The sequence below is a fragment of the Plectropomus leopardus genome, chromosome 4 (assembly GCF_026936395.1).
Source record: "Plectropomus leopardus strain MGB_pleo_1.0 chromosome 4, ASM2693639v1, whole genome shotgun sequence".
NCBI lineage: Eukaryota > Metazoa > Chordata > Actinopteri > Perciformes > Serranidae > Plectropomus > Plectropomus leopardus.
In genome coordinates, this window is record NC_142179.1 from 1,741,190 (window position 1) to 1,766,984 (window position 25,795).

The window sequence follows — 25,795 nt, forward strand, 5'->3', positions numbered from 1 at the left end:
TACTGATGGTGTTGGGCCAAGAACGCCCTGGATTACCTGGAGGTACACCTCAATTCCAAGTAAGAGGAAGTATTTGTTCAGTGCTACAAAAACAGAGCATGATCCACACAGAATACAAAAATCCACCATGACATCTATGAAGGCTTAAGTAGTAATTAAACCTCCCACTTTTGGCTCGAATGCCTCCTTCCTGGTATGTGAAAAAAGCTTAAAAATGGGCAGGGTTCACCGGTAAACTAATCATGTGGTAAAGCCTGAAGGAGCAGAGTCAGAAAAAGCTTGTGTATGTTTTATATATCATGTTTTCAGCTGTGTTTCTGAACACCTCTGAGAATGGTTGACCCAAAGGTGGAAAACAGTAGCTAAAATTATCCGGATAGCACATAGCCTGAAGCTAGTGCTGCATCCGTCCATGTGAAGTTACTTGAGAGTTGAAATAGCAATATAAAAAGACAGTGATGCTCAAGCAAACGCACTCACGCAGGCAAAAACAGGACGGCAGTCATTCATCGCTGCTTTTGATCTATTACTGCTCTCTGGCTTTCATATTTAAGTCGTGATTGCTGATCAGTGACTCCAGGATCCTCATTAAGTGCTTATCCTTGTTACCGTTCGCCACCTCGGGTCTGTTGAACTGCACTACGTTAATCCCGTTGCCTCTCCGGAGCGTTCCTGCTCCCGTGTTTCATAGCTTTCCCAGATCCTGACCGCAACCCTGGCTGTGCCTGATCGTGGTGATAGCTGTGCTGATGCTGTGATCCTGCCTTTGGTTGTGCTCGTGCTGTGGCTGTACTGATACTGTGCCCCTAGCTCGCCCTGATTGTGGTCTGGTCCTGGTTGCGCCGATGCTGTGATCTTTCCTTTGGACACCTCCTAATCAACACATGCATGAGACTGTTATCATCACCCTCATCATCACCACCCCACCCAACATCATCATAGAGAGCAATTACTAATTTCACACCTGCCGTTATTGTAATATGACATGCATCTGTTTCTATTATTGCTGTGCCTCTCTCCCCGTCTCTCTTTCTCTTTCTTTTTTTGCCATGATTGTATTTCATTTGTTATTTACGACATCTATCGCTCATTTGTCCGTCCTGGAAGAGGGATCCCTCATCCTCTGCCGCTCTTCCTGAGGTTTCTTCCTTTTTTTTTTCCCCGTTACAGGGTTTCTTTTTCGGGAGTTTTTCCTCGGGTGATGTGAGGGTCTAAGGGCAGAGGGATGTCGTACACTGTAAAGCCCTCTGAGGCAAACCATATTTTGTGATAATGGGCTCTATAAATAAAATTGACTTGACTTGACATCGTTGACCCAGCCAGCGTTTAAGGAGCCGAAATATGGATTCCTCTGGAATCACAGGAGGTTGTCTGTCCGTATACATGTCCTTTGTAGACTAGGAGAAGTCTTATGGCCACGTCTTTCAGTTTTTCTTGTACAAATGAGGCAATAGGTGCATCTTTATTAAGGGCAGGAAGTAAAGCACACTCTTCCAGAGTTGTTTGTACTGACTGATTCTGCTATTTAAGGACTTGAAACAGTCCTGAAGACCAGAGCTGGCTTTACGCTGCAGCTGTGGGGACAGAAAATACTCACAGGTTGAGTTGAGACTCAACTAAAAGCTCACAAGCCCAATTAACAATCTGGACCAAAGAGTTTTTGCTCCTCGGAGAACATGACACAAGTGAAAAAGACAAAACAGATTCAATAAGAGACAGAAAAAAGAGGGTCAATGAGGTTTCATGAACATGAAAATTTGTTTTCTGAGACAAACAAACGCTGATGGGCTTTTTTTACACTGCCAAACCATTTTTCCCAAAGCTCAGCTTGGAGTCTATTACTATCCCGAGATACCTTCAAGTTTCACCTCAGTAAATAGTAAGTCAGTAGTTGATTTATGTTCCAACTCCTGAACTTCAGACAGTGACCAAATGATTGTGAATACAAGTAAGTGAAATGGGTTTCCTTCACAGCTGGCTTGGGTTCACCTTAAGAGACTGGCTGTAGACCTAAGTGGCATTTAAGGTGCCAGATGAGAAAGTGTTTGATGGTATACCCAAACCTGCTGATCACCTTCCCTTTGAAGACACAGCCAAATGTAAGATTATCCTGGAGCTGAGCCAGAACACCCTGGGTGATGATACTGTACATCCCGTTTGGCTGCCTCGCGAGAATATCACTAGTTGGCTTTGCATACCATCCAGACCTGGATAAACTGCGGGAAATGGAATAATGGATGCATCCATGGCATGTATTCTCTGTTTAATTTTGTCAGTGCTTACTTAGCATGGTGTTTGCTTGGCAGTTTATCAAACTGCAAAATCCACTGCTGTTCAAACAATGTGTCAACGATACGCCTATGTGTGCTCTGCACTGCTGAGCATCAGGCTTACTGGGAAGCTGTATTCAGTTCACTTGTTCAAAAAAATACTGTTCACTTTTCTAACTTAGATTAGGTAGAGTGGTGAAGGGATGACATATTTTTGTCAATCCAGAAGAAATCCACTGGAATTTTGATGAGGGAACCAGTGCAATGCTAACTTTCGGGGGAACCGGAGTTGCAAAAATGCTAAAAAATACTTCCGTCTTTTAGGACTCATTACTTCACCACTCTGCTGAGCAGCTCAAATGCCATGTAATATAAATGCAAGGAAACCTAAAAAATCCTTAAGCAAGCATCTTGGAAAAGATTTCGACTGTTGACAGCCAACAATAATTCTACTTTATGTTGTACTGATAGCATAAAGACTAATAACAGCTTTGTTATTTGCCACAAAGAAAAACAGACAAAACATCACTGAAATGCAAAATGTGCATTAAGTTGAATAGCTAACTTAATCAATATCTGAAGAGGAGTTGTTTTTGGTGGCTCTGATCTGACACCAAAAGCACTGCAAAATTGATGGTATTTCATGACTTTGCAATGAGATCTGGCTGACTTCAAGGCCAACCCAGGTTTGATCTACCAGGTCTATGGCTGCACCCAAAAAGCACCACCAAGATTTGCAAAATAGACATAATAGCCTGAATTTAGAACAAATTTAGGGGAGTTGATAAAGAGGCAGCTGATGTTGGATCCATCCACCAAGTTGGTTAGTAAGCAGTCCAGGCTTTCTTTACTGCTGCATTGTAGATATAATGGAGATTTCTGAGATGTGGGTGATGCACTTCAAGCCAAGTAACTTTCCATAGCTGTTCAGACCTGCGACACTTCTGTCCTAGGCAGCAGACGGCGTCCGTCATCCATGGAGAAGTCTCGTAGATAACCCCAGTCCTATTCTTTAACGGGGCCACTTTGTCCAGCGATGTGGAGCCATGCCCATTAAAGACTGTGCATGATCAAAATTTGTATCAATATCAGCAAAAAAAGTATTGAGACCACAATCGTTTTATCGCATACAATGTTCTTAACGATAATATGGTTAATCACAATCATCTCTGGGACAATATATTGTCCAAAAACATAGCTATTGTGACAAACCTAGAGTCACCTCTGCTACTGATCTCTTAGTCACACAGTGACATGCTGCTGAGTATGCAAGGTGTGCACCCACGGCCCTGGACGCAGAGAGAGATGTTAAATTTGACCTCGGGCTCAATCTCACAGTGTTTTTGTTCTGAACATGACAAATATATATTTTTTGAAGCACAAAGAGGGAACTTAATAATAGGAAGACCACAGGCTGTTGAATGGTGTGATGATAATTATCTTGACCTCAATGTTTCAAGGAAATGATTATTGATTTCAGACACAACACTGAACATAAAGCTGGTGTCATACACAGCAAAGAAGTCCACACTGTGGAGTCTTAAAAATATCTTTGAACAGTATTTGACCACCAACTTCAGTTTGATATTTGCACTGAGTCAATGTGAAGCGTGGACAACAGAGAATCCACTTGATGAGGAAGCTGAACTCTTTCAGTGTCAGTGAGAGTGTTTTAAATAACTTTTATTGTTCATTTATCGAAAGTCTTTTAACATTCTCTTTTATCTGTTGGTTTAACAGACTATCCATCAAGGACATAAAAACTCACAGCGTTGTGCAAAACCACACTGTCTTATTCATTTGATTATCGATTGCCATATATTCAAAATCAATGCCATATTCATGCAACTACTGCAGAAACAGAGTGACAGAACTTCACCTGCGGCGCCCAGAGAAGGGAATTAAATTAAAAGGCATCGATGCAACAAGCCTGTACTGATTGTGTTGTTGACTATAAACTGTGTCATCTGTTTCATCCTCTGTTGTAAAGACGATGTTGCAAAAGTTAATTAATGGATCGACATCAGTTTTTCCCGTGCTGCATTCAGGCGGTGTTCACAAACATTTTAACCTTTGAAAGTTGAGGATTGCATAGCCTGCATAGCATTGCCAAGGTCTGCTCCAAGATCCCTGGAGTCAGGCAAAGAGACTTGTGTTACCTCTGGGAAAATCAGGTGGAAAAGAAGGCTGAAAATATTATCAGCCAATTTGGTCATGTTTTGTCTTGTGAGTTCCCGGTGGTGCCTTCTGGCCGCCGCTATCATGTATCTTCGAGGAGAACTAATAAATACTCCAATTCTTTCATTCCTTCTGCCTTCATGTTACTAAATTCTGACAGTAGTCATTTTAAATGACATCTTTAATGCTATTTATTTTAGTTATTTTTATCTTGTTGTCCTTCACCGACCTCTGCTTGTCTGTTGTGTGTTGATCTAAGTTTTTGACATGTAACATATTGTGTTTTGTGGACCGCCACTGAGATTCCTCATGAACCTGCAGTTCCTAACGGTGCAGCCCCTCTTTGTGTCCCAGGTTAGCAATTGTTCAAAGTTACCTGTTTCAAGTTCATCCAGATGGACATGACCTGGGCTGATGACTTGTAAAGTTTACTAATCAGTATTTTCCTCTGACTTGGTGCATATGGTGAATATTCTGAGAAATGTGCAACTTTACATTTGCTTGCAATTGCATGGTGCATTTAGAAGATTGTTCATGACACATTCATTGATATTATTTAGAATATTAGGGATAGTGCAAATAAGATTTAGACCAAATATGGTAAAAATTTAAAGATGTGAGAAAAACTTGAACAAAACAAACAAAGTTAATGACAAAATGTTGACCTAAGAATGGCGCTAAATGAAAAGTCAAAGGTTATTCAGGTTCATCCTGAGGGGTACATCGCAGTCCATCCAACAGTTGTTGAAAGATTTTTGTTAAAGCCACAAACTTGAACCTCATAGTGCCTCTAATGAAAAGTCAGAGGATTCATCAGCCGCATTCCACATGAAAATGTGCGCTTATCGCAGGTCGGGTAGGACTCAGGCTGTGGAAATAAAATTTAAAAAATAAAAAATAAATAAAGATTATAAAAAAGTAAGCACTCTCCCCTTAATTTAAGTTTATTTCAAGAGGATTGTTGACCTGCTTGTGGTGCTATAGGCATACGAAGCTAGCATTTCTGAGAATCAAGTAGATTTGACCAAAAACAGAAAATCCTTATTAAAGCTGCCAACGTAGCAGAGACAACAGGACACCAGTTAAGTTAAGCGCTGAGAAACTTCAGTGTTTAACAATATAGTAATCTTCTATTAACTAAGAAACATTTTCTAATATTAACTTGAGTCAGTTCAATGTCGAAGCCGAACCTTCATCCCTCTATTGGTGGACGATTCAAGCAAATGTACAGCATTAAAGTGTAGCTTCACATCTGTGTGTGTGTGTGTGAGAGATAGAGAGAGAGAAGGTGAAAAGCCTTCAGTCTGTCTGTTTAATGCATGCTACACATGACAAGCTTAAAGAGCTTGATAATGCTTCTTTGTAAAAATTGCTTGTTGAACAATGTTGCTGTGGCAAATTGGCCATTTTGGGTGTTTCAGCCTATTACATGAAGGTATTGTAATTTTAACATATATTGTGCAGTCTGACTGAGATTTGTCGTGGTTAAAAAGGCTCCCGGCCTCATGACATGTAGGTGCTGAAATGGAATAACAGTCACAGCACCCACCTACTGGCAGCAGGAAATGTTTTATACCTTGATTCAGGCTACAGCTTTGACCAGATCCACCTCAAATGCAGTATGACAAGCTGGAAAACCTTGATGATGCTTTCTAGTGAAGCTTTTGAAATTGCATTGAATGGCATTGCCATGGTAATGCGTTAACCATGATACAGAAAGTCATAACTGTTGTGTGCACCATCCAGTCTAATTCAAATTTCACATTTCACCAGTCAAGGCCTAAAGACATCAACATACCTATCAGGTGTCATCGTCATTATGCTACCCACTGGTAACAGGGAGTAAACCTTGTCAGACAGTTGTCATCTGATTTAGACAAAAATGATGTGGTATGGCCTTCAACTGATATACAGCAATGCAATGTACAAAGAAGTGGTACAACATATTAAATAATGTTAATTATTAATGTTAATGTTAAATAGGTCATTCCAGTTTTTTCACTCATTGCTAAAAACACCATCTCATCCCTGTATAGATTTTCATACTTTCACAGAAATGAACAACCGCACCAGCCAGTTCTCTATGCTGAGCAAGGAAACACAATTTGTTAAAGCACAAAGTGGGAACTTTTTATTAGAACCACTAAAAGACTCTAAATTTATCTGAATAAAGTCATTTTGGTTTAAGATTTCAATGCCATCTTAATGGGTTCATCAGGGATATTAGATGTATAAGCTTAAGGTAAAGTTCAACACACTGTTTGGGCCATTTAAAAACACGTAGATTGTTGCTGATGTATCATTTATTTGTGACAGTATATATTATTCAGACCTGATTATTGTGGAACACCGAACTCTAACTATGAGATCAGCTGTTTGAGCTAAGAGTTGAAAAAATTAGATTTAACAAAAGAATCTGAGACCAGCTTGTTTAAATGCTCCAGCTTTTTTTTTTTTTTTATTGTGCTTCAAAGATTGTTTTGTGCTAAAAGCATTCGTTACTCAACACGTACAGTCTCCTCTGAACAAAGAGGAAGTCCAGCTCCTGTTCACGTCACTTGTCGCTTCGTCCCTTTAGCAGCGTTACGGTCAAATAGAGAATTAAAGATGTGATTACACATGAGGCTGATGACACAGAGACACACACGCTGTCACACACAGATGATGTTTGTGTGTTTGGTTGATAGGACATGTCTCTGCGTGTGTCGGCTCAGGAGCTGCTACAGGTCGTAAGCACAGACAGATGGACGCCCAACAGCACAAGCTTGGCTAGCCCAGCAGTTATTATCTGTGAGGACACGAAACACAGGAGTTAGTCAGAGCTTCAGTTACTCTACAAAAGGAATATCAGACACTAAATACCGATATTTTCACAATACAGAAGCGACTCCACTGAACTGCAAATAGTTATGAAAATAATGTAAAATTCAGAGAAATATTAATTGATTTGTTATTTAACAAAGTAATGTGTGAATATGTTGTTTTTTCACACTTTTAATCATTCATCAGATTTCAACAGCCAACACTGTTATTTATGACTTTTATATTTGTTTTTCTTTTTTAACCTTAAATCAGTTCAGACATCCTGTCAAATACTGTGTTATTATTTACCTCCAGAATTCATCTGTAGACAACTCTGACCCACAGAGCTGCCTGTAGGCTGTCCTGGACACCAGTTCAGAGGGGTAAAGCTGGAGCCATCACTCCAGAACCAAACATTGTTCTAAAGCAACAGAACAGAAATGTTGTGGTTAAAAAAAAAGTGTCATCCTGTCAGTAAGCACACCTGCTGTAGACAATTTACCTCTTGGCAGTCAGTGCCTCCAAGCCAGGATTGACGATTACTCATGCTGACTGAATGTATAAGTTCCTGAATGAACGTGTACTCCTCCATCGTGTGCACCGCTGCAAGGTTTCCATTCATGCTCTGGCAGTTTCTCTACAGGGGAGATGGACAGACAACCAGACAAACAGATAGATGTGAAACTGCACTTTAATGCTGCACATGTGCTCAAGACACAGCCAAGAAGTTAATATTTGTGGAAAAGGTAATGGAAGACTAATAAACTTTACAATTGTTCTATTGTCTCTGCTACATTGGCAGCTCTAATTAGGGAGGCTCTGTCTGTGGTTGCATGTACTCAGTTTTTTGAAATGGTAGCTGTGTATTCCTGTGGTGCTACTAGCAGGTCAAAAAAAATCATGAATTACAAAATATCTCAACATCTAGTACACTGATTGGCAGAAAAATTTGGTTCAGGCAGTCATGGTTCCCGGATGATGAATTCTCTGACTTTTTCTTAGAAGCATTCTGAGGTTCATGTTTGGGCTTTAACTAAAATCTCTTAATAACTATTGGATGGATTGTGGCATTCCCCGAAGGATAAATTGTAATAACTTTGGTTATCCTCTGCCTTCTCATCTAGCGCCATCATCAGGTCAGTGTTTCATTATTTTAATCTATGTTGCAAAAGTAATGACTTCTTGTTCTTACTGTGTGGACTCATAACTCCGTAACTGCAAAGCACAAGAAGTGAAAGTTTTGTTTTCACAAATAACTAGTCAAATCCATTTTTTTTCACAATTTCTTAAAATTGTCACCATATTTGGTCCTAATCTTAGTGCCACAATCCCTGATACTCTATACAATATCCATGAATTTGACATGAGCAATCTTCTAAATGCACCATGCAAATGCAAGCAAATGGAAATAAAAGTTTCACATATTTCAGAATGTTATAAATAGTAAGAGAAATCTGGAGACACCAAATCAGAGGTAAATGCTGGTTAGTAAACTTTGCAATTTAACAGCATCAGAATAAAATTACTGCAAGTATTTCAATGAATCCAAATCAGCCTGATTACCTCAGCGTCAGCCCACGTCAGGTCTCTTGGAATGAACTGGAAACAGCGACTTTGGTGCTGATGCCAACGATTGCCACAAGAAGGAGCGCGGACAGTGGCAGTGTCACGGGCAGCTGCGTCACGGTCAGCAGCTGCGTCACGGTCAGCAGCTGCACTACTGCCTGTAGCCGCGTCACGGGCAGCAGCTGCGTCGCGGGCAGCAGCAGCAGCAGCAGCGTCACGGGCAGCAGCAGCAGCAGCAGCAGCCTCACGGGCAGCAGCCGCGTCACGGGCACAAGCAGCCTCACGGGCAGTAGCTGCATCACGTTCAGCAGCTGCGTCTCGGGCACAAGTGGTTTCACGGGCAGCAGCCGCATCACGGGCAGCAGCATCATCACGGGAAGCAGCATCATCGCGGGCAGCCGCTGCCTCACGGGCACAAGCAGCTTCACGGGCACTAGCAGCGCTACGGGCAGCAGCTGCATTGCGAGCACAAGCAGCATCACGGGCAGCAGCTGCTTGACGGGCAGCAGCCGCGTCACGTGCAGAAGCTGCATTGCGGGAAGCAGCTGCATCACGGGCACAAGCAGCGTCACGGGCAGCAGCTGCATGACGGTCAGCAGCTGCGTCACGGGCACAAGCAGCTTCACGGGCAGCAGCCGCGTCACGAGCAGCAGCATCATCACGGGCAGCAGCTTCATCACGGGCAGCAGCTGCATCACGGGCACAAGCACCTTCACGGGCAGCAGCATTGTCACGGGCAGCAGCTGCTTCACGAGCACAAGCAGCCTCACGGGCAGCAGCTGCGGCATGTGCAGCAGCTGCTTCACGGGCAGCAGAGGCTGCATGGGCAGCAGCAGCATCACGGGCACAAGCAGCTTCACGGGCAGCAGCGGCGTCACGGGCAGCAGTTGCATCGCGAGCACAGGCAGCGTCACGGGCAGCAGCAGCATCACGGGCAGCAGCATCGTGACGGGCAACAGCATCTTCATGGGCAGCAGCCGCATCACGGGCACAAGCAGCTTCACGGGCAGCAGCAGCGTCACGGGCGGAAGATGCATCACGAGCACAAACAGCTTCACGTGCAGCAGCTGCATTACGGGCAGCAGCTTCATCACGGGAAGCAGCTGCATCACGGGCACAGGCAGCCTCACGGGCGGCAGCATCGGCATGAGCAGCAGCTGCGCGAAGGCCACAATCGGCTTCACGGGCAACAGCTGCGTCACGTGCAGCAGCATCGTCACTCGCAGCAGCCGCCTCACGGGCAGCAGCTGCCTCACGGGCACAAGCCGCTTCACGGGCAGTAGCTGCTTCACGGGCAGCAGCTGCATTAAGGGCACAAGAAGCTTCACGGGCAGCAGCTGCATCACGGGCACAATTGGCTTCACGTGCAGCAGCCGCATGTCGGGCAGAGGCTGAGCGTTGGGCATGGTGGGCAGCAGCTGAGTCACGGGCAGCAGCTGAGCCATGGGCAGCAGCTGAGCCATGGGCAGCAGCTGCATCACGGGCAGCAGCTGAGCCATGGGCAGCAGCTGCATCACGGGCACAGGCAGCTTCACGAGCAGTAGCCAAATCACGGGCAGCATCCGCTTGACGGGCAAGAGCCAAGTGACGGGCAGCAGCAGCGTCACGGGTAGCAACAACAACAATAGAACCTGAGTTGACAAAAAGAGAAAAACGTAATTTAGTAATATTGTGTCATCAGCAAATAGAAGGTAGCTGTGAAGTCTGAGGACTGGAGGTCATTTTGATAAACCTCCTCCTCTTTGATCTACACGAGTCTGTGACTGTGGCTCTGCTCACATCAGCCGGTTTTTAAAATGTTTACTCTTGGCTTCATTGAGGGAGGTGAGAACAGCCTATTTCGGTTATTCTTTCACAGTTATCAATCATGTTTGGTAGCTTGTTCTCAGATACATATATAGATTTCTATATATATAGTTTCTATGCCTGTACTGTCCTCAGAACTACACACAGGAAGTTGCACCCTGATACTCACCGTTAGCTGTGGCCAAAGCCACCGTGACAAAAACAAGTACAGGCACAGTCAGCATCTTGGTGGTGGAGACGATTTAACCCTGAAAGGAAAGAGAAGGTTACTAATAATCCTGCAGGGAGCTGAAGTGATCAGAGCGGTCGTAGTGACTCCACGTGAGGAGGGAGAGCAGATTCAGAGAGAGCAGAGAGAGGAGAGTCGCAGCAAACCTGCTGAAGAATGATCTTGTTTTCTTCCTCAGTGTCAGCTTGTGGTCTTCCTGCGTGGAGGTGCCGAACAAGAGGAAACATCAGCTTTTAAATACGCTCACTTATCTTGATGAATGTCATCACATCTGTTTATGCCTCTTTTTTTTTCAAAGCTTATCAGTTTGGATGTTGGTCAACAAATCAAAGTGCACCACATCCCACACTGTTATCTTAGTTTCAGCCCACAGACTGTTTGACGTGTCTGCTGCCTCTACTCTGCTGTTTTAATGCTTAGAAATAACATACAGCAGATCAGATATGTTATTTATGCCATGTTGCCATTGTATGTACACTTATTTAGGGCCTGTGTCCACCTAGATTTATTCTTTATTATGTGGTTGCAGTGCACTGAGGAGAGCTTCCTCCCAGCGATTCATAAAAGAGCAATCTCAGTGAATTTCCTAAATGATGCACTGCACACCAGTTTTGTTTGTATGACGCCAATATCTAGACAACATGATTCTGCAATAACAGAGGGCCGACTACACAAGTAACGGCAGGCTTTCAATAACACGGGGACAAAAACACAACACACCAGCAACATCAGGTGTCTGCAGGTCATTCTGCTCCCTTAGATGGGCTTGTCTGTTGTTTTGTTTTGTTTTTTTGTGACAGTGGCCTCGCTAAAAATCACTGACGTGATTTTCAACTTAAAGCGCTTGAAGCAGGCGCACAAAAAAACGCTGGGCGCAGCACTTTTTCGTGAGGCAGCTGCATGCAGCTGCAGATGCCCACTTCTCATAGGGAACATTTGAAAAAAGATGCCTGAGCTGAGAACAAAAGTTGGACACAAGTCTTCGTCTTGGATCCCCCTCGACCACCATTTTGGTTGCACCAACTATTTCTGAACCTCATTCCACATGTGGACATTCAGTCATCGTACGGTTTTCTCTCCTCCTGTCTTGTCCTGCATTATACTCTGCTATAATGCTGCTGCATTGTGTCTTTTTGCAGTGTGTTGCTTTTAAAGCTGGAGATCTTAGAAATGCACATGTGCATTACAGCGGCCTCACTGTTCAGTTCATCCAGCTGAATCTTAATTAACTGTTCGTGCAGTCAGTCGATGATCGCGTTGACTGACAGAAACCACTTCAAATCTGTGATGTGGGAAATTAGCAGAGCTAATCTTTTAGCTCTTTTACCTCTGCCGTAGGGCTGTTAAGGTCAGACGCATATTGTAGCTGCTAAATGCCTTAAATTTGATAATATCAGTTTTTGTAGAAGATTTTTTTTTATTTGAAATGAGAAATTACGTGTATTTTAATTTCTTGCGCCACTGTTTTGTAATTTTATTTTAATATGCTTGATAAGCAATTGTTGGGACGTACAATCTCAGTTAAACAAGACTCTGCAAGCGTCTACAGTCATGCTAACAGCTCTGTTCGGCGTCCAAGTTGATAAAGGGAAATGAAACAACATTGAATAATAAGACTAAGAATATAATAGTAAGACTGTGAATTAATGGAAATTACAGTCCATGTGCCAGGCCACGTGAAGTTTTGTCTTAACTTGCTGAAATTATTTGATATGATTGATATGATCCCATCAAAAACTGGAAAGAAATCTGGTTCAGGGTCACAGATGTACACCCACTCTCACTTGGCATACAGACAAACCCAAAGATGCTCAAACAGCACAGAAAGTGTCCTTGTGGTTTTGTAACATCCACCCACACCATGATCAAACAGGTGGGCAGAGAACTAATATTTGATCCGAGTTTGGCTCCAAATCACACAGGGCAGTCTCTGGCACTTCTCTGTGGACTAAAGTCATACAAGGTCAATGGTTGGACAGGTCCAGTGGAGAAACATCTTTTTCATGAACAAAATTCAAATTATAGCATTCATTCAATGATTAAAACATACAAAGGTGACAAACAGAAACATGCAACACAGAAGAATCATTAAATAATGCAACGTGGGGTATTTATTTTCTGTGCCCAAACTGACAACGCTTCTCGACATTCTCAGATAGATTATTCTGGATACTTTATGGACAAAAGTATTGTCTTAATCACCGAATTCAGGTGTTTCATTCAGTCCCATTGCCACAGGTGTATACAGTTAAGCACCTAGCCATGCAGTCTGCCTTTACAAACATTTGTGAAAGAATGGGTCGTTCTGAAGAGCTCACTGAATTTATGCGTGGTACTGTAACAGGATACCACCATTGCAACAAGTTAGTTTGTGAAATCACTTTACTTCCAGATATTCCACAATTGACTATAAGTTGTGTTATTGCAAAGTGGAGGCGTTTGGGAATCACAGCAATTCAGCCACAGAGTGGTGCACCACGTAAAGTTACAGAGCAAGGTCGCAGAGTGCTGAGGCGCATTGTGTGTAAAAGTCGCCAACTGCAGAGTTCCAAACCACCTGTGGCATCAGCACCAAAACTGTGCGCCGGGAGCTTCATGGTTTCGGTTTTTCGTGGCCGAAGAGCTGCACGGAAGCCTTACATCACCAAGCATGCCACCACTGGACTCTGGAGCAGTGGGAACGTTTTCAGTGGAGTGACAAATAACGCTTCTCTATGTGGCAGCCTGATGGACGACTCTGGGTTTGGCGAAAGCCGGGAGAACGTTACCGATCCGGCTGCACTGTGCCTACCATAAAGTTTGGTGGAGGATGGATGATGCTATGGGATTGTTTTTCTGGAGCTGGCCTCGGTACCTTTCTTCCACTGAAGGAAAAAAACGCTTCAGCTTACCAAGATATTTTGGACAATGCTGTGCTCCCATCTTTGCGGGAACAGTTTGGGGAAGGCCCTTTTCTGCTCCAGCATGACTGCGCCTCAGTGCACAAAGCAAGGTCCATAAAGGCGTGGTTGGATGAGTTTGGTGTGGAAGAACTTGACTGGTCCACGCAGAGCCCTGACCTCAACCCTATCCAACACCTTTGGGGGTTTGCGCGCCAGGCCCTGTGGTCCATTATCAGTGTCTGACCTCACAAAAGCTCTTCTGGATGAATGGGCAAAAATTCCCACAGACGCACTCCGAAGTCTTGAAGAAAGCCTTCCCAGCAGAGTAGAAGCTGTTAAAGGGGGGCGTGGGGGGGCAACTCCACCTTAATGCCTATGGGACGTCATTAAAGCTCCTGTAGGTGGCCCGGTACTTTTGTCCATAAAGTAGTACACAGAGAGGACTTGAAGTCGTGTATAACTCAGCGACAAATATCCGTGGAGGACTTAAAAATGGATAATCAGGTAGGCAAGGAGCAAAGGTGGCTCAGTGGTTTGCTCTGTTGCCAGCAAGAAAGTTCTGGGTTTGAGTATTGCAATCCCAGGTCCCCTCTGTGTGGAGTTTGCATGTTTTCCTCGTGTCTGCATGGGTGTCCTTCGGGTGCTCCGGTTTCCTCCACCATCCAAAACATGTATGCTACCCTAATGCTTCTGTTGGTGCTCCTGACTAAGGTACCGGCAGAAGATCTGGAGTTGGTGCTCCCTGCTCCGTAGAGGATAGGTTAAATACAGAGAGAGATTTTATCATGTGACAGTTCAAAAAATCCTCTTCTACTGGTAATCTTTGTACCTGTGCAGTGCAAGTTATAAATAATATAAACAGGTGTTTTTTGAGCATTTCACTACTTCTCCAGTCTTTTCTTGCCACTGTCCCAATGTTTTTGGAGCAAGCTGCACACCTCACAGTCAGAATGAGTGAAAATTTACAAAAAATAACTTCATTAGTGTGAACATTAAATATCTTGTCTCTGTACTGTATTCAGTTGATTATAGCTCAAAAAAAGATTTGCAAATCATGTGTTTTAATCACATTTTACACAACATCCCAACTTTTTAGGAATAGGGGTTGAAATTTTGACCCTTTGGTTAGAATGAACTTCATCATGAATGATTGATAGGAGGCCTGAGTAAACGGAAGGAAACGATTAATGAAATTTATAAAATAGAGAAAATAAATCATAAGATTAAGAATTGAACCAAGATTTTTGATGTGAGATGGAAGGGGTTACAGAAAATAAATACTGTATTTGAATATTAAGGCACTCCTTAAACCAAACCCATTCTTCTTCTTTTTTTTGTCCTTTCCATTACTTCGATTTTATAACCAAATATATTATTATTACTGTTAATGTCGTTTTTTTTTCTTCTTCTATTGTGATTATTATTTGTTGGGGTGTTGGGATTATGGGGTGGAGGGATATACAGTAGCTAAAAAGATGTTTGATACCTCTGTTTCTGTACTTTTGTGAAGTAACTACTGTAAGGGATTACAAACTGGTAAATAAAGAGTATATATTAAAAAAAAAAAAAAGATTGGAGACCTGACTGCAAGTCAGACATATTTGGCAACTTGCTCTGAAATATAACCTGTGTGATTTATTTATGCATTTCATATGGGAATGAATTAAAATGCATTGACCTGAGGAGCCCACACCTTACTGGCAGGACAGCCTCACATTGGCTCTTAGCCCAGGCGTTTTGCCCACGGCGTGGGCAGATATCAGGACACTGCAAGGACGCAGGACATCATCCCATGTTTGTTTTACATCATCGTTGAATGCTAGGGCTTAAGTTCACACAGGTGTTTAAACTTTACCTCAGTGGCAGTCAGATTTTCTTATTACTCAAAATAACATTCTGAACTTTTGTAAATTGAAAAGGAACTTATGAGGTCTTTTTAATTTGCAGTTTTCTGAGCAGTCAAATAACCTCTGTTTTGAGCTTTTTTTGATCGTATCGTTGTCCTGTCTGCATACATCAGAATGCATTTACAAAATAATAATGACATTGGAAATGGACAAATTGTACATACTCAGATACTATCTACTACTAATAACCTCCCTAAACCCGCAATTACTGGTTTTTGGTCACTTGAGGCAGCGGCACCAATATTTAAAAGCAATTATTTGTCACTTTGAGCCTTAATAAAATGTAAAAGGGTGACTTAGATAAAAATGTACGTTCAGTTTTCATGAAGGGAGAAACTGGCCACAGAGACAAATATATATATATATATATATATATATATATTTGTCTCTATATATATATATAATCTGAAAACATGTTTATCTGTGCAGTAAAGTGGGGCCTTTAACATGGGGACTGACTGGCCTCGAGCCTCCAGCCTCAAGATTCGCAGCTTTTGGCAACGATTTTTTTCTTACAATCAAAGTAGTCCCTCCAAATTAAGTTAGTACTACCTTTAACCCTTTGAAACCTGGAGCGACATCACTTTCCTTGTGTTGCTTTCAGATGCAAATTAAACAAATTGGTGCGGTATCTATCAAAAACTTGGGAAAAAGGCAACGAGAAACTTGGTAATAAATGTTTCACAAATTGCAATAAAGTAGTAGACTTAGAAAAGTATTTTTGTTTGTTTTTTTTATTTTATTTTAACATTTTTCTTTCTTTTTAAAACTAATTTTCAGGTAATTTTTTCAACCTTTTGAAATTTCATTTTTTATACCAATTTCTTGCTGGGTTTTTTTGGGATCATTTCTTCTTTTGTTGCTCATTGTCTGCTTTCTGAAAGAAATCAAGCCAATTTACTAAAAGGGTTGAAACAAGAAACCCAAGTATGTCAGTATGTGATTCCTTAACTCTCATATTTGTATAGTTTTTCGACTATCGAATCCCTAAAATTAAGTTATGTTAAGTTAGATTTTCAGTGGCTCAATCAGGCCAGCCCGGTGACAAATTTCATTACCTTTTGTTTTGCACGGTATTTGTGTCCACTTTAAAAAATACACAAGTGTGCTATTCACTTTCTTCAAGCTCTGTTTTTGGTCTCTACCAACTCCCAAAGAAAATATCGAGCTTTTTAGCTGTTGTTCCAAGATGTTCACCAGCTAGCCTCTGACTGTGTGCTGATGGCGTTTTTAGGGTTTTTTTCTCTGAAAGCAGCTGCTGCAGCAGAAGTTGTTGCAATGAGCAACTTGGCAATGTTCCACAAAAGGCACAAATATATTTATTTAGATTTTAAAAAGTTAGGGGGGAAGAATATTTATGATTATTATAATGACATATTTAGACATATGTTACAGAATTATCATAATTTAAAAAAAAATTTCCAGGTCATGTACTTGTTTTTTTTTTGTTGTTGCTTTTTTAGATGTAAGTTAACTTCTTGTACTTTATACTAAATTCTTAATTATGGGGTAATTTCTTCTTTCATTACTCATTGCCTTTGTCCCATGTTTTTGACAAAAAATAATTTGTCTTTCAATCCTCCATAGGTATTATTTGTCACAGGGCTATAAATGACTTCCATTCCTCTCTGTATACTATATGTTTTTTTTGAGAATGTCTAGAAGTGATGTCAGTTTGGACACAGATTATGCAAAATTTATCAGATATAGTATGGTGGTTGGTCAAGCTCAGTGGAGACACTATTTGACCTTGCATAACTTTAACCTGCAGAGAACTGCCAGAGACTGCCCTGTGTGATTTGGAGTCAAACTCTGATCAAATATTAGTTCTCAGCCCACATGTTTAATTATGGCGTGGGTGGACATTACAAAATCACAAGGACACCTGGTTTGTGCCTCTGCTTTAGTCCTTAAGCCAAGTGTGTGACCCTAAATATCCTGTTGTTGGGAGCAAATCAGTCATTTCTGATCATTTCAGCAGGTTAAGATAAAATTACATACACCTTGAAATGTCATTTTTATCCATTCACCATTTAAAAGAATTCAACAAATTTTTGCTTTTTATTTTCAGTGAACACAGGCTCAATATTCAATTTCAGTTATTTTCCCTTTAACATCTGCTGCTGTCAGCATGGCTGTAGACTCTTATCTTGTTTCACCGAGTACATTCCTGTTCACAGAGATGGGTGCAAATACTCCTGAGAGTACCTTTTACATATTCAAACACTGATTTTTAAAATGTATCAAATTAAAATACAACCTCAATTCCAAAAAAATTGGGATCGTGTCAGAGCAAGTAGCCAAATAGAAGAATGTTTTATATTACTGACCTGCACTTAGGCCAAGTGTGGCCAAAGTGTCCAATGAGTTCAAATTGTTTAGAAATCTTTGACAATTTGTCCTCTGGGCTGAGGAAAAGTTCCAAACAGGTTTTGGAGCATCATATGCTGCCATCAAGACAGCGTTTCAGGGATGTCCCTACTTATTTTATCAAAAACCACAGCAAGCCAAACTCTGTAAAGTTTCAACAGCAAATCATGTAATTTTCTCATTTGGAAAAAAATACAAAACACATTCCATACTAAATAATATCATCACATTTAAGGCATAAAGTAGCCTTTGTATTGGTCCGACCTGAACACCCCCTTCATTTATATGATGAGCTCTGCTAATTCTCCAAATCACTGATTTGAAGTGTTCAATTAATATATTTTGGAAGTGGAAGGCTGCTGATTCAGGGGTGCATACTGGGTGGTTTCTGTCAGTCGTGATACAACTGTGGAAACAGTGAGGCCACAGTGATGCACGAGGTTTTTCAGATGACAGTAATTATTTAGCAGATGCCTGTTTCATGAGCAATGACATAAGTGCAGTGGAGTGAGTACATTTCTGAGATCTAAATTTTAAAAGCAACCAACTGAACAAGAGCAAAAGACACAAAACAGTAGCATTACAGCAAAGTAACAGTCCGAAGGAACAAAAATAGAATAAAAGAGTGACAATGAGAGCGCTGATGGATTTAACGGGACATTTCACTTGGATTTAGGCACAGACTGTGGTATGGCTGATTGTGGTAAAGATTTTTTTCACTTAAACCTGGTCATAAAAATGTCTTATTTGAGAATAAAATGACAAAAATACAAACACATGTAGTAATTTGTAACAAATTACATCTTAGTGTTTTTTCTTTCCAGCAAAATATTAATTACAAAATACTCTAAATTAAGACATTGTATTGAAATACTGCCCATCTCTGCCCAGTGATCCTTGAAATAATCTAATCTCTTCAATGTCACATTATTAATTTTGTGCATTAAAACTCAGAACTCATTTTTATTTGTCTATAATAATTGCATTTCAAAAATGTATTTAGAGCCCGAGGACTGACCGAAGGCAGGCAAAGGCCCTATTGACATTGAAGATATTATTATTATTGCAAATGAATTGCATTTTTTAGGGGCTTGAGATGCTCAAAAACTCTTGAAACTTTGCACACTTATGAGAACTGGTTAAAATTTTGATATTTTAGGGGCCTCTAATCTTGAAATAACACAATGGCTCAGTAGCGCCCCCACAAAAAATTGGGACGCATATGTAACATGCTAAGACGTGCAAAAAAGTCTCCTGAACCCTAACCCTAAAACCAACAGCCCCAGTCTTTACATATTTGATGACAGTCCAGCCTAAACACATCTACATGCCAATAATAACTTATAATTTTAGCAAGCAGTCTGTGCTCTGGACCAAATTTATTAGGAATGACAAAAGAAAAATCATGACAGGTTTAATTTTCAAACAGCGGCATGGCATAAATAACATATCTGATCTGCTGTATGTTATTTCTAAGCATTAAAACAGCAGAGTAGAGGCAGCAGACACGTCAAACAGTCTGTGGGCTGAAACTAAGACAACAGTGTGGGATGTGGTGCACTTTGATTTGTTGACCAAGATCCAAACTGATAAGCTTTGAAAAAAAAAGAGGCATAAACAGATGTGATGACATTCATCAAGATAAGTGAGCGTATTTAAAAGCTGATGTTTCCTCTTGTTCGGCACCTCCACGCAGGAAGACCACAAGCTGACACTGAGGAAGAAAACAAGATCATTCTTCAGCAGGTTTGCTGCGACTCTCCTCTCTCTGCTCTCTCTGAATCTGCTCTCCCTCCTCACGTGGAGTCACTACGACCGCTCTGATCACTTCAGCTCCCTGCAGGATTATTAGTAACCTTCTCTTTCCTTTCAGGGTTAAATCGTCTCCACCACCAAGATGCTGACTGTGCCTGTACTTGTTTTTGTCACGGTGGCTTTGGCCACAGCTAACGGTGAGTATCAGGGTGCAACTTCCTGTGTGTAGTTCTGAGGACAGTACAGGCATAGAAACTATATATATAGAAATCTATATATGTATCTGAGAACAAGCTACCAAACATGATTGATAACTGTGAAAGAATAACCGAAATAGGCTTTTCTCACCTCCCTCAATGAAGCCAAGAGTAAACATTTTAAAAACCGGCTGATGTGAGCAGAGCCACAGTCACAGACTCGTGTAGCTCAAAGAGGAGGAGGTTTATCAAAATGACCTCCAGTCCTCAGACTTCACAGCTACCTTCTATTTGCTGATGACACAATATTACTAAATTACGTTTTTCTCTTTTTGTCAACTCAGGTTCTATTGTTGTTGTTGTTAACCGTGACGCTGCTGCTGAACATGACGCTGCTGCTCGTGAGGTAGCTTGTGCTCGTCATGCGGCTGCTGCCCGGGAAGCAGCAGCTGCCCGCGACACTTCATGTGCTGCTGCTCGCGATGCTGCTGCCCGTGATACTGCTGCCGCTGCTGCCGCTGCTGCTGCCCGTGATGCTCCTGCTGGCGATGCTGCTGCCGCTGCTGCTGCCCGCGATGCTCCTGCTGGCGATGCTGCTGCCCGTGCTGCTCGTGACACTGCTGCCGCTGCTGGCGATGCTGCTGCCCGTGATGCTGCTGCTAATGGTGATGCTGCTGCCCGTGAAGCGGCTGCTGCCCGTGACGCTGCCTGTGCCCGTGATGCAGCTGCTGCCCGTGATGCAGCTGCTACCCGTGACGCTGCTTGTGCTCGTGACGATGCTGCTGCCCGTGACGATGCTGCCGCTGCCCGTGACGATGCTGCCGCTGCCCGTGATGATGCTGCCGCTTCCCGTGACGATGCTGCCGCTGCCCGTGACGATGCTGCCGCTTCCCGTGACGATGCTGCCGCTGCCCGTGATGAGGCTGCTGCTGCCCGTGAATGGGCGGCTGCCCGTGACGACGCTTGTGCCCGTGACGCGGCTTCTGCTCGTGATGCAGGTGCTGCTCGCGATGCTGCTTGTGCCCGTGACGCAGCAGCTGATGCCGATGCTGCTGCACGTGAGGCTGCTTGTGCCCGTGCAGCTGCTTCTGCCCGTGACTGGGCTGCTGCCCGTGATGTTGCTTGTGCTCGTGCTGCGGCCGCTGCTGCCCGGGACGCGGCTGCTGCTGCCCGAGAGGAGGCTGCTGCTGCCCGTGAAGCTACCGCTATCCTTGATGCTGCCGCTGCTGCCCGTGATACCGCTGCTGGCGATGCCGCTGCCCGTGATACCGCTGCTGGCGATGCCGCTGCCCGTGATGCCGCTGCTGGCAATGCTGCTGCCCGTGATGCTGCTGCCCGTAACGCAGCTGCTGCCCGTGATGCGGATGCTGCCTTTGAAGAGGCTGCTGCCCGTGACGCAGCTACTTGTCGCCCCGGTTGGGAAGAGTTTGACGGTCACTGTTACAAATATGTCCCAAGAAAACTGAGTTGGAGTCGAGCTGAGGTAATCAGGATGTTAGTGAAACAGTTCTGCACTAATTTTATTCTGTTGCCATTGGCTTGCAAAATTTACTAATCAGTATTTTCCTCTGACTTGGTGTCTCCAGGTTACTTGTTATTTCTTGTTATTTATAACATTCTGAAATATGTGCACCTGTCATTTCCATTTGCTTGTAATTACATCAGGGGTCATGCAAGGAAGCTTTGGACCAAATGATGAAAATTTGAGAAGCTGTCAAAAAATATTTAAACTGTAGAAAATCTGTTCAAGTGGAGATGGGCAGGGCCTAAACGATGGATTTGAGGAGAACATTATTCATGACCTCAAAACTTTTGCTTCTGTGCTTTGCATTTAAGGAGTCCAAACAATGTGAACATGATGTCATTACTTTTGCATAATATATTAAAGCAATAATCATTGACCTGATGATGGCGCTAGATGAATAGTCAGAGGATGACTTATTAACTTATTACAGTTCACCAAAGCCATGTTAGTACATTCAGTCAAAGCCATAAATATGGACGTCGTTGTGTCTCAGAAAAAGTCATAGGATTCACCATCTGGGGAACATGACAATTTGAACCAAATTTTATGCCAGTAAGTGTACTAGATGTTGAGATATTTAGCAGTTCAGGTGAAAGGAATCCACTGATAGCATTGCTGCATTGCTGCAATTTGACCATAGATGTAACCACCATATCAAAGCTGCCAACGTAGCAGAGACAGCAGAACAATAACGTCAATGGTCTATAACCTTTTCTATTAATATTAATTTCAATCAGAAATGTTACCATAGACAGAACCTCCAAATTAAAGCTACCAACGTAGCAGAGACAACAGAAGAGTAAAGTTAGTCAATGGTCCATTACCTTTTCTATAAATATTAACTTGAATCAGCTCAGTGTCAGGGCAGAACCTCTATCTTTCTGTTGGTGAAAGAGATGAACATGAACAGCATCAGAGTGCAGGTTCTCATGCGTCTGTCTGTGTTTCTTTGTCCATCTCCCCGGCAGCAAAACTGCTTGAACCTCAATGCACACCTTGCAGCGGTGCACACTTTTGATGAGTATTCGTACATTCAGAAGATTATACGATTACACACTCAGACTAGTGCCGAAACCTGGATCGGAGCCTCCAACTGCCAGCAGGTAATTTATCACTGCAGCAGGTCTGATTACTGAAAGGATGACACTTTTTATTTACATCTTTTCTATTCTGTTCTTCTAGTCTAACGCTTGGCTCTGGAGTGATGGCTCTATCTTCTTCTGGACATTCTGGTGTCAAGTGCATCCTAATCCATACCCACAGGGATGTCTCCAGATGAATACTGGAGGTATACCACAACACTTTCTTTTTTTCTAAGTATTTATTAAGCAAGGGCCATGCATAAAAACATTAATCTCAAAATGAGAAGATATGATTCATGCCAGATTTCTCTGGGCAGGTACAAATAGAACAAATACCCAAATCTAAAAACAATCACACACATAAAAACATTTCATTACAACAGAAAATACAAACAGATACTTTTCTAAAGGTCATGTATAAATACCTTAAATGTTGTTCTAAATATTCACATCCACTACGGGCATCCAGTCTAGGACGAAGGAGAAATCTGTGATTCGTTGGATTCTTCTAAGGTTATAAAAAGAATAAAGTTATAAAAGAATAACAACATTGAAAATTGGCATAACATTGCAATTCAGTGTGCCATTAAGCCCAGTAGAGGGCACTCTAGGACCCCACGTGGCAGCTTTTACGAACTATTAATTACAGATAAAATGCAAAGCTAGACCAGCAAATAAGTACAACAGATCACGAAGATTGTGTTAAAATGGAAAAACAGAGAGGAATATTTACCTATTTATTATTTATTTATTATACATATTATATAATATTTACACATGGATAAATGTAAAGTGCTTTATACAAATCTAAAGTAATATATGCACAATACATACATAAATCGAAGGAAACTTACTTTTGTTGAATTACGTACACTATGGATAAAAAACACTAGTTTGAAAACTGCCCAAAAGCACCAAAAAAAAAAACACCCAAAATATTTGACCAGTATGTAGTTGAGCAACCTCATCCTACCTGCCCCAGTAATCTCTGCACTGAACTCAGCGCCCGCAGCTAAAGCACAGATAATCCAAAAAACAGTCCTCCAAACATTTGTTCAAAAAGCTGCTGAAGTCTTTTTGCAGCTCATTAACATTTCAGCAAATAACATGAGAAACGTTAACCTTATTTTGGGTAACTTTTTTTTATAAATTTAAACCTATGCTCCTTTTTGTATAAGCATCAACATACCAACACACCCAACAAGTTGGCTACAACTAAAACATGATCCTTCATAAAATCACTCTTTTTTTTGTTAACCTTAATGTTTGAGTTAAATTTAACAAAATAAAAAACTGAAATGTCAGAGCTGGCTGTTAAAATCTGTAGTGACGAATAATGAAAGGGTATTTGAAAAATTAAGCTTTTTAGCAATATGTGGAATTTTTTTTGACATTCAGTGAAACTTTTTAGGCATAATGTGTTGTTTTCATAACCGTTGACGTTACTCAGCATTTTTTTATCATTAGCCTTGATGTCTGAATTAAAAATAATAAAAGGGTGAAATGACAAAACGTAGATATCAGAATTGGCTGTTAAAATCTGAAGTGATGAATGATGAAAAAGGGTGATAAACAAAACAAACTTTTAAACAACGTGGATTTTTTTTTCTGTGAATTTATCAAATCACTTGACATTCGGTGAAACTGTTCGTGTATAATGAAATGTTTTCGCGAGCCTCCTCCTCTGTGCTCTGAAAATATCGACCCTTATCGTCACTGACGACCTTTTCGAAGGATTCTGAAGCTCTCGCTGACTTTTGTTTCCTGTTTTCTCAGGTGAAAAATGCTGGGGTGTCCAACAGTGTGCCACGAAACTGCCATCTGTCTGTTTCTACAACCTGTAGCAGCTCCTGAGCTGACACACACAGAGACATACGGCCCCGAAGCAAACACACAAACATCATCTGTGTGTGACAGCGTGTGTGTCTCTGTGTCATCAGCCTCATGTGTAATCACATCTTTGATTCTCTATTTGACCGTAACGCTGCTAAAGAGACGAAGCGACAAGTGACGCGAACAGGAGCTGGACTTCCTCTTTGTTCTTCAGTGAGAGGAGATTGAACGTGTTGAGCAACGAACGCTTTTAGCACAAACCAATCTGTGAAACACAATAAAAAAAGCCGGAGCATTTGAACACGCTGGTCTCAGTTTTTTTTTCTTTAATATTAAACAGGACTTTTGCCTCAAACAGCAGAGGTTGATACATCTTGAGCCAGAGGTCGGCAAATAAGTTCAGAAGTAAGAACGTTTTTCTTAACAATTAGATGGCAGGCCAGAAGATAATCAAAAAAAAAAATAGCTGAAATTTGCGCCAGACCGCCTCATCGGCCATGCATGTGTGGGATATGCAGAGAACAGATAAAAATCACTCGAAATAACAGAGGACATGGTTATGAAATTTAAGCTGCGGAGGCCGGCTGCAGGACCTACGAGGTCAGAAGGTCAGAAGCCTGTGTGCTAAGATCAAGTTAAAGCCGCGTGTTTGTTATTAGATCTATGAAAAATAACCTTGCAAAAATATCTTTTTTTCAGTCCGTAGACATATGAAGCGTATATATGCTGTATATGCAGGGTTTGTACAGTCATGAAAAACCTGGAAAAGTCATGGGATTTGTAAATAGCACTATCCAGGCCTGGAAAAGTTTTGGAAAACTTAATATACCCCAAAAGTTTTGGAAAAGTTGTGGAATTTAGTTTCACAAAACTGTATATAATATACCTATAATTATACACGATGTGTTGAAGGACTGTTGGAAATTTGAAAACCAAAATATAATTTCTGTTTTTACAGTTTCTGGCTGTGATCAATGGTGTAATTTTTGGTGATATTTAAAAGAAAATCAACCCATGTCTTCCAAACCAGCGAGCCCGTTAGTTTGGAGGGCATAAAAATCACAAAAACAACAACAACAATAACAAACAAAAAAAATCGCCAAAATGTTTTAAGGACACAAAATCTGCATTTGTTACCTTCCAAACCAGCAGGCCTGTTTTCTTTAAAGGCAGCACGGAGGCCTGCACGCAGCTTTTTAACATCTGCCTTTAACAGTCTTCCTAATTTTCTTTTTACTTTTTTTAACTATTTTTTGCAAATTTTTGGACCATGTCTTGTTAGCTTGCTCATTGACTTCTCTGTATTTTGTTATTTTTTATTTTCTTTTATTAAATCAAAGCAAAGACCAGATTTCAACGAGCTGAATAAATTTTGAGATAATACTTAACTATT

At 41.7% G+C, this 25,795-nt stretch overlaps 2 protein-coding genes across 2 annotated transcripts; one reads left to right on the forward strand and one right to left on the reverse strand.

Moving 5' to 3' along the window:
- Window positions 1–6,875: 6,875 nt before the first annotated feature.
- Window positions 6,876–11,135, reverse strand: LOC121945065 (uncharacterized). Its single transcript, XM_042489071.2, has 6 exons — window positions 10,998–11,135; window positions 10,792–10,870; window positions 8,814–10,447; window positions 7,753–7,887; window positions 7,560–7,671; window positions 6,876–7,236 (listed from the first exon to the last, which is right to left on the reverse strand). The coding sequence occupies exons 2-6, from the start codon at window positions 10,844–10,846 to the stop codon at window positions 7,169–7,171; spliced, it is 2,004 nt and encodes a 667-aa protein (XP_042345005.2). The 5' UTR covers window positions 10,847–10,870; window positions 10,998–11,135; the 3' UTR covers window positions 6,876–7,168.
- Window positions 11,136–19,632: 8,497 nt separating this feature from the next.
- LOC121964972 (uncharacterized) lies at window positions 19,633–24,703 on the forward strand. The gene is made up of 6 exons (XM_088076246.1): window positions 19,633–19,756; window positions 19,884–19,962; window positions 20,307–21,445; window positions 22,456–22,590; window positions 22,670–22,775; window positions 24,346–24,703. The coding sequence occupies exons 2-6, from the start codon at window positions 19,908–19,910 to the stop codon at window positions 24,411–24,413; spliced, it is 1,503 nt and encodes a 500-aa protein (XP_087932372.1). The 5' UTR covers window positions 19,633–19,756; window positions 19,884–19,907; the 3' UTR covers window positions 24,414–24,703.
- The last annotated feature ends 1,092 nt before the right edge of the window (window positions 24,704–25,795 follow it).